General features: G+C 40.4%; 1 protein-coding gene across 14 annotated transcripts in view; it reads right to left on the minus strand.

The window, feature by feature from the left end:
• Nucleotides 1-11,545: 11,545 nt before the first annotated feature.
• The window catches only part of MEF2C (myocyte enhancer factor 2C), a 179,129-nt gene continuing 174,287 nt past the window's right edge, over nucleotides 11,546-16,387 (minus strand). For 7 of the 14 annotated variants that reach the window (XM_059888100.1, XM_024994136.2, XM_059888097.1 and 4 more), the window contains one exon: nucleotides 11,546-16,253. In XM_059888100.1, coding sequence (XP_059744083.1) covers nucleotides 15,932-16,253 — 322 coding nt within the window. In that variant the 3' untranslated portion in view covers nucleotides 11,546-15,931. 14 annotated transcript variants of the gene reach the window in all.

Below are 16,387 nucleotides of genomic sequence, written 5' to 3' on the forward strand. Positions count from 1 at the left end.
CACAAAATAATAGAAATCATTATTACCATTATCCATATTTGGAAGACCTTATCTTTGGAAGACCTTATTTGCTTAATCTCTCTGTTTATAGAGAAAATAATAAAATGTTAGAAATCAGCTATCCTTCTATCTCCTAATCCCTTTTCTATTCCTTCTTTCCAGAGGCAACTGCTATCCAGAAGTTAGTATGTGTTTCTCCTGTGCAACCAAAAATTATTTTACTACATATTTGTATATAAAAATTTGCTTTTTCTCCAAAAAAAAGTTGATTTTTTTTCACATTGTTACATACAAACACTGATAGAAGAAATGAACAACTGTGGTTTATCCTCACTAGGAATTGTATTAGAGATTAAAATGAATAAACTAGATCTGAATGTGTCAACTTACTAAGCTATTTTTAACCGGCTGAAAGAACTCAAGAGTTACATAATACTTTATATTACTCATACTATACATTTTTTAATTCAATAAATAATTGTTGAGAGCTAATTCTATGCCAGGTACCATTCTAGCTACTTATGATGCCACAGTGAATAAAGCTGATGTAGCCTTTAGGCTAGATTGCCTCCCAGCACATGTATCAGTTAGGTCAGCCTACCGTCACCATCAGGGGAAAGAAAGAAGTATCATACTCAGTAATAGTGACAGTAGGGTCCTAAATTTTCAAAATGTTTCAAATCCTTATTATATCTCTACATGTAGATCTTATTATTTCTATTTACAGATGAAGTGTGAAGTGTAGTCTCTCAGTCGTGTCCGACTCTTTGCAACCCCATGGACCGTAGCCTGCCAGGCTCCTCTGTCCATGGGATTTTCCAGGCAAGAATACTGGAGTGGGTTGCCATTTCCTTCTCCAGGGGATCTTCCCAACCCAGGGATTGAACCTGGGTCTCCTGCATTGTAGGCAGATGCTTTTACCCTGAGCCACCAGGGAAGTCTCTCAGGGATTTACACGCCCGCGCACACACGCGCACGGACACGGACACGCCGTCCTGTCCGACGCATTGCGATCCCATGGACTAGTTATAGAGGCCAGATGGTAGCTTTCTCCCATCTGCAGCAGATCTTCCCAACGCAGGAATTGAACCAGGGTCTCCTGCATTGCAGGAGGATCCTTTACCAACTGAGCTATCAAGGAAGCCTATTTACAGATGAGGAAACACCAATACAGAGCAGTTAAACAATTTTCCACAAAGCTCATTACTGATCAAGAGGGTGTTCAGATTCATTTGCCTCAACGTTTGTAATCTTTTGACCCTCTCATGTTACTGCTTTAGCCACGTCCACAACACTGTAAATGAGACCAGAATGATTTAAGATGTTTCTTAATCCATAATAAGTTATATCTGATTCCTAAAGATTTCAAATTTTACATAATAAAAATAGCACAAGACCAATACCGGACACTATTTAAAATCTAGATGATAGTTTATGATGAAATGAATGTTGGTGGTTTTGTATTTCTGCGGCATGCTTCCTTACCTGCTCACCTTTTTCACATGTAAGTATCTTTACATCCTTTTCTGTAGTGTGAAGAAATATTGGGAGGTAATATAAGAATTACTCTTCTGAGTTATCCAGGAAAAATAGAGGAGTTAGAAAGTGACCTTATAATTCAGGCCCCAATACCTACTTTGTAGAATGAGGATGTCAAAAGATTTTATTGAAATGCAATTGCTTTACAATGGTGTGTTAGTTTGAATGAGGATTTCTTATGCTGTTTCTGCCTGCCCTCCCACACTGACTAGCTGTTTGGCTGTGGTCAGCCTTGTGGTGGTGATAGACAAAAGAAGATAAGCAAAAGCCAAGATGGGGAGTCTTTGGTCTCATTGAGCTGATGTTCTAAGACAGATATGCAGGAAGACAAAATCAAGACCTCTTTTCTGCTGTTTCATTGTACCAATCTGATTCATGTTCATGAACTATAGACACATTACTTCCGTGTGTGTGTGTGTGTCTATGTCAAGGCATGTTCGTAAGTACCAAACTTTATCAGTTACACACATGTATTTGGTTAAATACATAAAAACAAAGTTCTTAATATTTCATGAAAAATATTTTATGTTTCAATGGTTTAGGATCTTTTTTTCCTTACTAAATGTAGAGAAGAATGCAATGTCCTCTTACTGGTAGCTCCAGAGTAATTAAGTAGATAGGCTTTGCCCTTAATTTCGCTAAGTGCACCTCAAAATGCACCCAGGACTTTTATTTTCATTTTCATTGTCCCTTATTTAACCCTCAAGGGATGGGTAGAGGGATGGTCAGTTTTATAGAAAAGTGGTTTAATATTACTGGTTGGATTGACAATCACTTTCGGTTCTACACATGTTGCAGCTTCAAATAGCTTCCCCCGAGGAGTAACAGATGAAGTCTCTTTTTGGACAGTTTAGATACAGAAGGTAAACATTCTAACTTTCTTATTTTCTTTTATTTTCTGAGGTTCAACATTATATTAAGCGAAAGTTGCTAATAATATTGTATAGGAACCTTCAGTACCAAAATAGTCAAGTCATTTAATATTCTGGAATACATAATACTTTCATCCATGAAGCAGTCAATTTATTCAATGTGCACTGTTATATTACATCAGTCTAACATAATCATATTGATTTACCTCTTCTACTTTAGCATGTGTGATCATGATTAAGCTGAAGTTTGTCCCCCTTTATCTATGAGTATTGTTAGTATTTGTCAATGAATATTGTGGGAAAGTAGGTTCCAAATATTTAAAAGAAAGAATAATTTTGAGCAGCTTATCTTAATTTGAATTGAAGCTGGATGAAGTATGATTATTTTTTTAATTATACATGTATTTTAAAGTCTTTATTGAATTTTTTACAATATTGCTTCTGCTTTTTATGTTCTGGTTTTTTGGCCACTAGGCTTATGGGATCTTAGCTTCCTAGCCAGGGATCGAACCCACACTTCCTGCATTGGAAGGCGAAGTCTTAACCATGAACCACCAGGAGAGTCCCTGAAGTATGATTTTCTCTTACTACACCTCAACAGGAAGCTCCGTGGAATGACAGCTTCCACTACTATTTTGTGTAAAATATTCCAAATATCAGATTTCTTTTCATATAAGCATTTTTTAAATTGAGATAAAACTGGAGTGAAAAGCACGGATCTTAAATGTGCAGTTAGGTGAATTTTGACCGAGTATACCAGTCACCCAGAAAGTCGCTTTGTGCCCCCCACCCACACAGTCAACCACTGCTCTGATTTCTTTTACCACAGAAAGCTTCTGTCCGTGCTTGGTCTGCATATAAATAGAATCATAAAGTGTAATCTCTTTTGTGCTCAGCTTCTTTCATCCAATTTAATCCTTGCAAACATTTTAATGAGTGATGTTTAAATAATTATGATCACAATCAGCACAATATCGGTTACATTCTGGTTTATCTAATAACTAGTTGTATATAATTTTCTAAATTCAGAAGTTCAGTGCATCCTGTCTCATATTTCTTGATTCTATATTTCACAGTAAGTTTCTCTTCTACTCTCAGATTTTACAAAATGCATTATTAAAGGCAGGAAGAAAACTAGTCTTTAGCAAAGTAGGCGAGCTCTCTAGTGCTATTGTATATGTTCTCTTATTGTTAGGATGTTTAAAGAGGATTCTGGAAAGAATGCACTGTTCAGGAAAAATGAACCAGTTTTAAAATTTTTTTCTTAATAAATGAACTCAGAGGAGAAATACCATCACTAACAGAGAGTTTAGGAGGAGATGTGAAGAAATATATTTTCCTTTTATCTTAGTAGAACTCTGTGGTAGAGAATATGTTTTTTGATTTGGCCAGATAATTTAACATTTTAAAGGTAAAACTTTTGCATGCAAAGAACATAAACCAAGATACTTAATTCGGAGGACAGGAAAGTGGGGTGGGAGAGTTAGATTATTTTCAGCCTTCTAATTCATACTTGGTAACTTAGCTGGTGAACTGGGAAATTCTAGAAAGTATACGCTCCATGTCATTTCAGTTTATGGTTATAAAGGGAGAAGTTAGCAAAGGTGACATGCTTTCTGTGTTCTAACACCATTGAGTTAGGTTGGTTGCATGTTGAGAGTAGCATGCAATGACCATGAACCAGGTTCAACAGAAATCCAGTCATGATCCCTTGATTTTGCAGTCTTAAATTTAGATGGCTCAACAGGCTAGACAGATCAATCCTGAAAGTAATCAACCCTGACTGTTCTTGGAAGGACTGATGCTGATGCTGAAGCTGAAGCTCCAACACTTTGACCACCTAATGTGAAGAGATGACTCTTTGGGAAAGACCCTGATGCTGGGAAAGTGAAAGTGAAGTCAGTCAGTCGTGTCTGACTCTTTGCGAATCCATGGACTGTACCTGCCAGGCTCCTCCGTCCATGGGATGTTCCAGGCAAGAGTACTGGAGTGGGTTGCCATTTCCTTCTCCAGGGGATCTTCTGAACCCAGGGCTTGAACCCAGTTCTTCTGCACTGCAGGCAGACTCTTTACTGTCTTAGCCACAAGGGAAGCTGGGAAAGATCGAAAGCAAAAGAAGAGGGTGGCAGAGGGTGAGATGGTTAGATGGCATCACCAACTCAGTGGACATGAATTTGAGCAAACTCTGGGAGATAGTGAAGGACAGGAAAGCCTGGTGTGCTTCAGTCCCTGGGGTCACAGAGAGTCAGACACAACTTAGCGACTGAACAGCACAATTCTCAATTGGGCAGAGAAAATGAAATCTTATGGGATGAATTCTGAAGTCAGTTAAAAAAAATGCAGGCAAGTGGCTAGAAAAAAGGCAAAGAAAACCCAGATATTCTTAGGAAATAATATTTGTGATTTAATTATGGGAAGCTTGTGGCTTTAGTATGGCTTTTTGGTTGGCTAGAATAGTCAACAGATAAACCGAATTCTAATCTTTCCTCTTGGACATTGAGCTGAAGATGACAGTTGAAAGTTTCTGCACCCAGACAATCCTAAAGGCAAGCGCACCTGTCCTAACATTTTGAAAACTGAAACTGAAAAATGCACTGGAATTTTCCAAGGGCCTCTTCAGTGAGGAGTGCTTTCGATAAATCCACTCTGTGTGGCGTTCACTTTTGTTGGGAAAGCTTTTTATTTCTTTCTAAACTAAAATGTTTTTATTTTGAATATCAGTAGCACATTCATACAGTTCACACATCTAAACAATATTAAAAAGTCTATGTTGTTGAGTCTGACTCCCACCCTTCTCACTCCTTCCCCCTGAAGGACTTTGAAACTACTTCGTCGGTTTTCTTGTACTATATCCTTCCAGTGTTTCTTTGTGCAAATATAAGAACATTGATTGTCTTTACCTCTCCCATTTTTCTCTGGAATCAGCATACCATATACTGTGATATTATTGCTCTCTTAATCTAACAACATGTTCTGGAAATTTTCTATATCAGCACATGGATGTTTTGCTTTATGTTTCTGGTGAGCTACTTCTGTTGGGCTGTACCAGGTAGGCCTGAGAGCTCTGTACTTGCCCAGCCTCAACATCTAAGAAAGAGCCTGGAGTCAGTGACAGAGCCATCAGTGGTTTAATGGATGGGGGCGCTCACATGTCCAAAGCAAGGTTCTGGAGCAACACCCCATCTGCGTGGCACTGGGCGGGCATGATGTGGCAGCCACAGAGTTATCTGCTTTAGGGGAAATTGACATCAGGTGGTAACTCATTGGTTACCAAAGCAACCAGCCAAGGAGCACACTTCTCACCACCCCTTTGAGAGGCTCTCAAGGTGGAGATGTTTGGATCTAAAGATTAAAACAATCACCAGCTGGGACAGGAGCATGTATGTAGGCGTTTACTGACCAGGCTCTATATTAACAGAGAATGACCTTCCCTCTTGACTCACTCATGTCAGGTGAGCAGAGGTAGGTAAAGCAAGGACCGGTTGAGCAGAGGATGTACAGAGAGCAAGAGAACAGCCGTCTTGAGTGCTGCTGTATTCATTGTGTTGATGTATCACAATTTATTTAAACACTCCTTTGTGGATGGGCACCTTCCCAATAGTTTAATCATAAATACTATACATATTGGGCTTCCTTGGTGGTCCAGTGGTTAAGAGTTCACCTTGTAATGCAAGGGACACCAGTTCGATCCTTGGTCTGGGAAAATCCCACATGCCATGGGGCAATGAAGCCTGTACACTCTAACTTCCAAGCCTGCACGCCTGCAACAAGAGAAGCCACTGCAGTGAGAAGCCTGTGCACCTTAAGTGTAGTCCCCGCTCACTGTAACTAGAGAAAGCCCACGTGCGACAACTGAGAACCAGCACAGCCAAAAATAAATAAAAATTTAAAAATAAATAAATAAATACCAGACACATAAACTTTTGCATACGAAGAGGTTTGCATTGCCACACAGGGCTCTTGTAGAGAGAAACATGGAACACTCATGAAACAATTGCTTAAAGGAGGTAATTTTCTTCCTGTAACAATTACCTACAGAGTGGTCTCTGTTTTGATATATTTGGCACCACTAGTGGGAAGTTTGCGGATGAATATCTGCAAAGTGTTGCTGTCTCCATAGGTAGAGCGTGTACTTTCGTCCTTAGCAAAGGGGCGTATCAAATTGTTTTGGGGAAAGAATGTGAGATTCCCAAGAAATTGAAGAGCACATTGTCATCATCATGGGAGAAATCAGAGCTTTGTGGACTTCTTTTAACTTTTATTTTACAGAATGTTTGTATTTTGAATACCTTTTGGGGTGAGTAAGGATCTTGACCTGCTCAGTGCTTAGCCCCTAGGACGGTCTTAATTGGGCCTCAGAGCAACACTGAGACTTAAGCCTCAACTGAGAAAACTGACTCTTAGAACTAGTAACTTGACAAATGCTACTTTAGCTTGTGAGGAGCAAAGCTAGTATGATTCTCAACTGGGGAGACTAGACAACCTCTGGGAAAACGGCATCCAGTGTCACCGAGCAGGTAAAACAAGAATATGAAAGTCAGGTCTATTGCAGAGACGGTACTCAACATCCACCGTCACGAGTCTTGTCCTCATGCAGCAGTGCAGTTTATTTCCTCTGGTTGCCTGACTGTTGCAACCAGCAGGCACATGTGCTTTCTTTGGGGTGGGGCAAGGAGTGGGGTTACAAGGGAATTGACCTCGCAGAAGAGGAAATAAACTGCACTGGTGCGTGAGGGCAAGACTCCTTAGGATGGATGTTCCTGCCTTTCAGCCTGACCTTTGTTCTGGTTACCAGATTCAAAGGGGGCTAAGATTTCTATTTGGCCTAGAGCAGAGATTGGCTGCTAGAGATGGTTGCTTTAGAGCTGAGGTTCTTCCCCAAGTGTGAGCTGATCAAGACCGGGGGTGTGATGGAGCTAAGGATCTGATAAGGCTGTTGCTAAAACCAGAAACCACTTTAGGGCCAGAAAATATGAACATTTTCCTACTTGTTTTCCTGACTATCAGTTGTGTGACCCAAGGATGAAAGAGCAGATAAAACCAAGGAGGGTCTTGAAATGCAGGGATGGGAAAACCAGACCCTTATTGTCCTTCCCTCCCCCATGTTGTAACTATTAATGGAACAGTATAACCTGTCTGCCCTCCTACCCGGTAGGGAGAAGGTATTTGCCCTGCTCTTCCCCCATCTAGTATACATGCCTCATCCAATCAGCAAATGACCCGCAAGGCCTGATCCCACTCCTTGTACCCTGGGTATAAAAGTGGACTAAGGACCCCTGTTCAACGCTGGTTCTCCCTGAGCTGGCCTGCTGTTCTAACAAACAGCAGAGCCCTGAGGCTCTTCTCACTCTAATAAACTTTACTTCCCTCTCATTCTGTCTCATGTCTGGAAATTGTTTTCCAACCTGTGCCTGGACCACGACATAACTCTCAGGCAGAGGTCCCCCAGGAAAGAGACTGTACCTAGAAGAGGAGAGGTTAAAAGAATAGCCTTATTTTTAATGATGGAGATATCAAATAGACACTCTGGGAATTCAAGGGAGATACACAGTGGGGAAGTGAGCTTGACTTTCCTCTCCCATCCCTGGATCTTGCTTAGGAGTCTGTCTGTAAGGATAATGTGTAGAAAAGAGGCCATAAAAATATGTAAACAAAATAGAAAAAGGACTTCCTCAATTTACAAAGTGAAAACTCAGATGCTCTGTTTTAGGTCGATTTTGTGTATCAAATTCAATAACTATTCAATCCAGACAACGGCCACATCCAAATTGGACCCGTGGAACACAAAGCGTGACCCTCTAGGCTTTGGTTAGGGAGGTTCATGTTTGTGTTCTGCTCCCTTAGGTCTCTTCCAGTCTACAGACGCAGACAATTTCCACCTGGCCTTTCCCTTGATCCTTACCCTGCTAGCCCTTCATGTCCGCTCTCTTAACCACAAACATCGTAGATTAGTTTATGCTCGCTGCCAGAAATTGTTGCAGAGGAGAAGCCAATTCTGACTCCATGCTTCTTTGACTTGCTTTTCGTTACTTTTGTTATTACAATCGTACAGGATGGCTCGCCTCAGAGAATCCTGCCCCTCTGCCCGCCTGTTGCACTAAAGTGCCTTTGTCAGAAGCCTGTCCAGCTGTAGAAGGCAGGAAGGGTGAAATTAACACATCCCCTGCCTGAGGCTTCCATTCTAGATGCTTGCAAAGTTAAAGGCCTTTTTACTTTGCTTCCTCACCTCCCCCCATCTCTGATCTATAAAAGAACCTGGCATCCAGACCCCCAGAAGATGGTTATTTCAAGGCGCTAGCCTGCCATCTTCTGGGTCAGCCAGCTCACCTATTAAAGTCTCTTCTTGCCTCAACCCCTTGTCTGTCGGATTCATTGGCTTGTTGTGTGGTGAGCAGAGCAAGCTTGGACCCGGTAACAAAAATCTCACATCTGCTAGGCCAGCTTTTGTGGTCTCTCCTCTCTCCCAAACCACTTTATTGAGCTATTCTCAGATATCACCCTTCCTTGATTTTCTTCCCCTGGGACCCCAGTGAAGCACTGGACACTGTCGAACGCTGATTTTTCTTTTCTTGAAACCTCTTCTTGCCTTGACAGCACTCATGGGTTTTGACGTTGTCCCTTCTCCTCTGTAAGTCTCTCCTCTGCAACATTCTCTTCCAAGCCTACTTCTCCCCTCTCCCTTGCCCTTCCCCTTGACACACTCATTCAAAGGCGTAGCCTTCACCATCACCTCCGTTAGTAGCATCCAAAACTTTACCTTCAGATTAACTGATATCAAGTCTGTATCTACAAAATTCTCATATTCTTGGATATCACTCAAACTCCACAGGCTGGAAACTTGAATTAATTACCTTCCTGGCAAAGCAATGACTTCTCCTTATCCAATTTGAACATTACTGTGCTCCTCAGCATTTAAGCATGAAACTATAAATTCCTTATCCGTCATCACTTCTACCATAAACTTGATCATTTGCTCTACTTTAACAATTCCACCTCTTGTAATCTTTCATTTCTAAAATCCCAGACTTCTCAAAATTGCAATTGTATAATTGGACACCCAAACAACTCTTGCAGTTTTGTGGGAGCCTGCCCGCCTCTGTACACAGAGGGGAAGGAGACAGCAAAGAAAGAGGCAGGCCACTCCGGACAGGTGGGTGGCAAGTTTACTAAGTAAAGAAACTTACATAGAAGGCTTGTCTTGGGTGGCTGCAATACAAGTGAATCTCTGCACCCGTCCACCAGGACCTTCAAAGGTTTTTTTTTTTTTTTTGGCCATGCAGCTTGTGTGATCTTAGTTCCCTGACCAGGGAATGACTCTGGAACCATGGCAGCGAAAGCACTGAGTCCTAACCACTAGATCACCACGGAATTCCCTTAAAAGGTTAGATAGAGGCTTTAATTGGGTTCATTAATGCACTGTCCAGATGATCTCAACACCATCTTGCTCTCTCAAGGCTGTATTCTTGAAAACAGCCCCCACTGTGGGAAGAATGGGCAGAATGTATCTTCCAAGGACAGGTGAGGGGGTGAGGGGCCTCTGATTCCCCTAGTCCACCTCTCTGGTCAACTAGTTGTTATGACCTCTCCACAACCTCCTCCAACACCTACATACACTACAAACAGGATGGGCCACCATTCCTGCAAACTTATCTCCTGCTTTCCCATCCCTGTGCTGCGGCCCCTACTATTTCCTCCTTGTAGGTCAGTCTCATCCAGGACAGGAGCTGTAATTCCCAGGGCTCACTGCAAAGTGAAAATGTCCTTTCTTCAAGAGCAAGGGAAAAGTGCCTCTCAAGCTACTACAATTCAAACTTTCCACGTTCGTCTCTGCGAATCGCCTCTGCTCACACCCATGCTCTATCGTCCTAAATGACTTCACCTACAAAACTGAAAGATTATCAAGATGGTGACCGCAGAGCATGAAGCAAAGTGGAGGGCCACGTGTGACTGCAGAGGTCTTGGGCCCACAAAGCCGCCCTGTCCTCCTCCATCCGGGCCTTTCTCCACCCTACCCACCCACCCTACCCATTTTTTATTAGTCTTTTAATCTCCTATTAGGTTCTAAGTTTATTAAGAGCAAGAGCTCATCTTCATTCATCCTGGAATCTACCACATGAGTTACACGTGTGCTGTGCTGTGCTGAGTCGTTCCAGTTGAGCCTGACTCTATGCAATCCAATGGACTGTAGCCTGCCAGGCTCCTTCTGTCCACTTAATTTCCCGGGCAAGAATACCAGAGTGGGTTGCCATGCCCTCCTCCAGCGGATCGTCCCAACTCAGGAATTGAATCTGTGGTCTCCTGTATCTCCTGCGCTGCGAACAGGTTCTTCACCCAGGTGAGCCCCGTGGGAAGCCCCAGATTACATATTAATAGTTGCTTAATAGATGTTTGCTGACAATGGATGAAGAGAACACAGAGAAAACGCACTGCGATTCTGAACTCATGGGCAGCCTTTCTGCAAGAGGTGTTCTTTTTTCTCATCAGAGCAAGAACCACGACTAATGCAAAAGTCCAGTTCTCAAGTTGGCTGGCCAGTGCCTCCCTGACTTCCTTTTCAGTTCCTAAATTAATCTCTATGTTGATCTAAGGACATTTCCTGTAGAAATTATAATTAAGATGTGCCAATGGAGATACCTTATGGTTTCTAAAAATGGATGGATCCACTAATTCTCTCAAATACTGAGATAGATGCCTATGTTTCAACTGCTTTTGGTTAAAAACCCTATTCTGATGAAGAAAAATAAGTCTGGAAGCGCTTTAAACATGGGGTTGCCTTGCACAGTGACTTTTGGAAAAGTCTGTGTATTGAAATAATTTATCAAAGATCTTCATGGAACTGATTTGATAACGAGTTGAATCACTTGATGAGAAACCCGAACTCCCCACACTAGCTGTATACCTACATAACCCGAAGAGCAGAGATCCAATTCACATTCTCCCTCCCCGCAAAATACAAATACCCTGGCTTTTGAGTATTTTGAGTTGAAGACAAGAAAGCTCACTTGCGCTTGTGGGAAAAGCTGCTTTAAGAAAACAAGAGAAAGTGGAATACATTTCTGCTTTAAGAAAACAAGAGAAAGTGGAATACATTTCAACAGCAAAACATTAAAAAAAAATGCACCACAGACACTGCATCACTAAGAAAGCCAGTAACTTTACTGAATTGTCTGCAAAATACAAATTATACCTTATTTCCAGCAGGAGAAACTTTTGAAAATTCCCCACTTTTATTCACTACAGACAGCTGAATTAAGTCCCTTGAGATACACAGATGTAGTTTAACTTAGTTATAACATCTTGTCATCTAGTGGCGACAAAGTCCAGCTTATGCCGCTGTGAGCCTCTATTTGAGTATTTGTTGCAAATGCTTGTATGCCCTCATTTACAAGCTATTTTAATCACTGTCATTTAATGGAAACAAGTCCCCAGAAAAAGAAAAAGAAGAAAAATGATACAGCAAACCATCTGAAGCAATCCAAGTCCTATGCCTACAGTGACCCAGGGCGGCTTCGTTCAAAGAGAACACTGGTTCTGCATTCAAACCACAACGGGATCCGTCTCTTAGCTGACCTCTCTGAATTAAACTGAGGTATGGATCAATTTGAGGTATGAACAGGGAAGGCAAAATGCAATACTCGATTATGGAAATAACCAAAATGGACAAATTTAATGTAGAAGATATGTGGCCTGGATTGCTCCACATCTTTGGTTAAAACATATTAAGGAAAGCCTTTAATTACATCTTGTAGTCTGAAGCATTCTAACAGACACCAGTATTCCATCAATCTTCAAAAGATCTGGAGTGGCAGGAAATTAACGCCATATAAGTGACGACATCACAGCAGATGGCACGAACGGGAACAGATGAAGTATGCCATGCTTAGGCAACAGCCTTTATTGAGGGTTCAAGTGGCTGCTTCTTTAAAAAAAAAAAAACACCCTTTTTTTTTGAAAGAAAGAAATACAAAGCATTTACTCTCTGGAAAAACAAACACAAGGATAAAGCGGGTGAAAAAAATGCTATCTCTAAATTAAAAGATGGGTATGTAGGAAAAATAAATACATAAAAGTGTGAGAGGGCAGACATTCTTTTAAAAAGTGTATTGGAATTTTTAAAAATCTTCACTTTAGTTAACTTTAAAATGATCTGAGGATGACAGGTATTTTTATATTCATTATAAAATGCTAAATTCCACCTTTGGGAAAAAATAAGCCATTTTACTAAAAAACACAATTTTAAAAAAGGTTGAAATGAACAGCCCTCCATGCACCAATGCATACAGGTTGTGCAGCTCGCAGATATTGCGTCAGTGTTACCAGTATTTCCGCTTAATATTACCAAAAAATCTGCTAAAATAGGATTAGATATAACAATACTTGTAAGCTGTGTAAAATGCCACTTAGGGTTCTTTTACTTGCAGTGAAGAATGTTGCCTAAAACGTTGCTCTAGGATGGGTTATGTAAAATAATACTCCCTCAGGGCTCTGCCCTAAACTCCTGAATACAAAGGATTTACCATGATAAAAACCCAAAACCATACTGGCTTTGCAAATACAACAAATGGTAAATTACAGATAAGGTATAAGGGCAGAGATAGTGATGTTTACACAAAGTGACTCATCACAATCAAAATTGTGCTTCTTCTCATTCAATCACCTTTAAAATATTCTCAGATTATCCCTTTGCTGTCTTTCCACCACTTTCTATGAATTCAGTGGTGGGAACAAGAGATGACTGGCATCCATTCTCCAGTGATTCTGTTCTTTCCATGTTCTTATAAAACTATTGTCAGACCTGCTATGACTAGCCAAGGCTTCTGCTGGTCCTTTAGCTTACTTTATCTTCAGCATTTAGAAAATCACTTTTTCTTTGTTGCTGAGGCAAATTGCAGGTAAAAAAGATTAATATGGCTATTTTTTCATATTTTCACATAATGACCCTTTCCCACCCAGTGGTAAGTTATTGATAAAGTGTTCTGAAATGACAAAGAACATTTGTGACGTTTGCATATTTTATACACATCAAGCTGTAAGGATAGATTGTTAAGAATGGGGTCAAGTCTATGGTGAGGAAAATGATTTTCCTTAGTTTTTCCCCTGTGTGTGAATGTGTGTGTTTTTAGGGATGACTTTCTGTTTTTCCCCTGCATAAATGCTTTTCTCTTGTGTTTCATGGATACCTTGAGGAGTGGGATAGATGAAATGGTTGATAGAGTTTTTCTTGTTTGATTTAGTACATAAAAACGTTAGTACAAGGCAGGCTAGCATCCTATATGGATACAACCAAAGGTGCATTGCAGTCTAATTGTGGATTTCAGATCAAGTTAAGAAAAATATAGCCTCGTTAGTAAGGTCTCTTGGCTTTTGCCACCCAGTGGCAGCCTTTTACAAGGAGAAACACATAGCAACTATGCAAGAAAAAGAAAAAACTGGATCAGAAATGTCCTACACCTGATACAGCAGTGTCGATCTTACTGTCTTATCTTCTTTGCTGTGTATGTCAATGTGTACGATTGGAAATGAATCGACAGATCTTCACATTCCAAGAGAAGGAAAAATCATTCCTAGACTGAAATCTCTTTTAAACAATATATATCAACTTTTTTTTTTTTTAATGGCACTCACTTTTTAAAGGGTCTGAAAATTAATCCCTTATAGACGAATATTAGACAAGAGTCATCATTATTTTTTTTAAAAAAAAGGGACATAGAGAGGTTCTTTAATGGGATTTCTTGAAATGGCTATTAAATCTCTTTATTGAAGAAAAAATAGATGACATACATGCTTTATGCAGAAGTGACATTTGGGGGTCCTGACACATCGGGATTGTTCAACAGTCCTATATTGCTGACAAGATTATGGAGGGTCAGTTAAAATAATTAAAAACGGATGACGAAGCAACTATCCCTTTTCCTGCTTCCTTCTTATCTAGCACCCAGTCCTTCACATTTTTCTTCTGTGGGAATTTATAACTCATGCATCAAGCAAACTCCATATCACTTGTTTCTAGGGCTATACTGGCAGGACATGTGCCCCAACACAGCTCTCTATTCTGGGCATATTTCTTAAAAGCATTATCAAATTCTAGGCTGAAAACCAACCAGAAAATTTAGGATATGGGCAAGTTTAGGGTATTTATTCACTTACTGAATTCCAAGATGCTTGGTGAAATGGTGAGATCAGAAAGGGGCCCTGCATTTGATAAAAATGCAAAAACAAAAACAAAAAATAGCATGAAAGAAACTAATTAGTATATACAATGGAAGTCAGTTGACCCAATAGATTGCTAATGGATTAAAAACAATTTAGGGTGTTGCAATGTGATATGTTCTAATCCCACAGGTTATCCTTTTGACAGCTGACCTTGAACTTATAAAATGTATGCAGAGTCAAAGAAAACAGAAAGAAAATAGTTACTCAAATGTGCAACTGCACAAATATACCCCCCTCCCGCTATTAAGATAACAAAACTTCTGCTATTACCATAATATTATATATATTAGAAAGCTATACACAAGCATGTTAATTTCACAGATTTTTTAAAAGATTCTTAATATTTTATATAATTAGAAATACACATTTCAAAAACAAAACTTCTACAAAGAGAAAACAGTTATCTTGGTTAGCAAAGCATGGAGTTCCTCATGGCTTGGGTAGGGTAGTGCTTTCTATACAAAAAGTCCTTTTTGGTTTTTTTACAGGACTGTTTAAAATATTAGCGAAGCTATCAAGGGGGAAAAAAACACATTTTGGCTTAAGTAAACTACAAAAAGCCACAAATGCTTTGCAAACTCTGTCTTACCTTTTATATGAAAATAAGCAAAATGTAATGTACATATTTTTATATTTTTATTTAATAAGAGATGCAGACCCAGATTTATTTATTTATTTAATTAAATACGTTAGCCCTCAAACTCCACATTTTTTAAAAATAGGTATGGTCCTCTTTTAATGGTCATCGATCCTTTTTTCATGAGTGCCATACATCAAGGATGTGCCTGCAGGTTTGTGAGCGTTCTCGGGGTGGGTATTAGGTGACCTGGTGTGTTCCTAACGTTTAACCGTGGCCACCCTTTGCCGGGTCTGTCCAAAAACATCTATACACTTTTCTATATGTTGCATAACAGCTGCTCTCTCTTTCAGTAAAGATCTGCCGCTTTTGGCAAATGTTTCCTTTTGTCTATTTACATGTAAATAACGTTGAACCTGCAACATGACACTATCTATTGTAACATACATTTTGCAAAGGAGCACAACAGTGAAAAGAAGTTAGCCTTAAAATCTATTTTGTACAAGTGTTCTGTTGTACAACTCAAGTGCTAAGCTTATCTCAGCATTTCTGTTTATCTTTATACTGTATCACTGAGGCAATTTAAAAGTACTTTTACAAAACAGAGTACCTGACTTTTTTTTTTTCCACACACAGCACATATAATGCATATCGACCCCCCTTCCCCATTAAGGTATAGCACACACACACACTGCAAGAAAAAAAAAAAAACTATTAAGTAATAATCTGATCATGTTGCCCATCCTTCAGAGAGTCGCATGCGCTTGACTGAGGGACTTTCCCTTTCGTCCGGCGAAGGTCTGGTGAGTCCAATGGGGGAGTGGAATTCGTTCCGGTGATCCTCTCGGTCGCTGCCGTCGTAGGAACTGCTACAGCTGCTCAAGCTGTCAACAGGAGATCTCCCCGCCTCGTGGCGCGTGTGTTGTGGGTATCTCGAAGGGGTGGTGGTACGGTCTCTAGGAGGAGAAACAGGTTCTGACTTGATGTTGAGGCTTTGAGTAGAAGGCAGGGAGAGATTTGAACTCTGAGATAAATGAGTGCTAGTGCAAGCTCTGTAGGAGGAAAGGAAACCCAGTTACAGATTGAGGAGGCCTGGAGCCCCCAGGAACTCACAATTACATAAAACATCAGCTTAAAGATTTGCAGCGACATCAGAGCATGCCCAGGGGAGGAGAGCCAGCGTGCT

Source organism: Bos taurus, chromosome 7, assembly GCF_002263795.3.
Source record: "Bos taurus isolate L1 Dominette 01449 registration number 42190680 breed Hereford chromosome 7, ARS-UCD2.0, whole genome shotgun sequence".
In the NCBI taxonomy this organism is placed as follows: Eukaryota; Metazoa; Chordata; class Mammalia; order Artiodactyla; family Bovidae; genus Bos; species Bos taurus.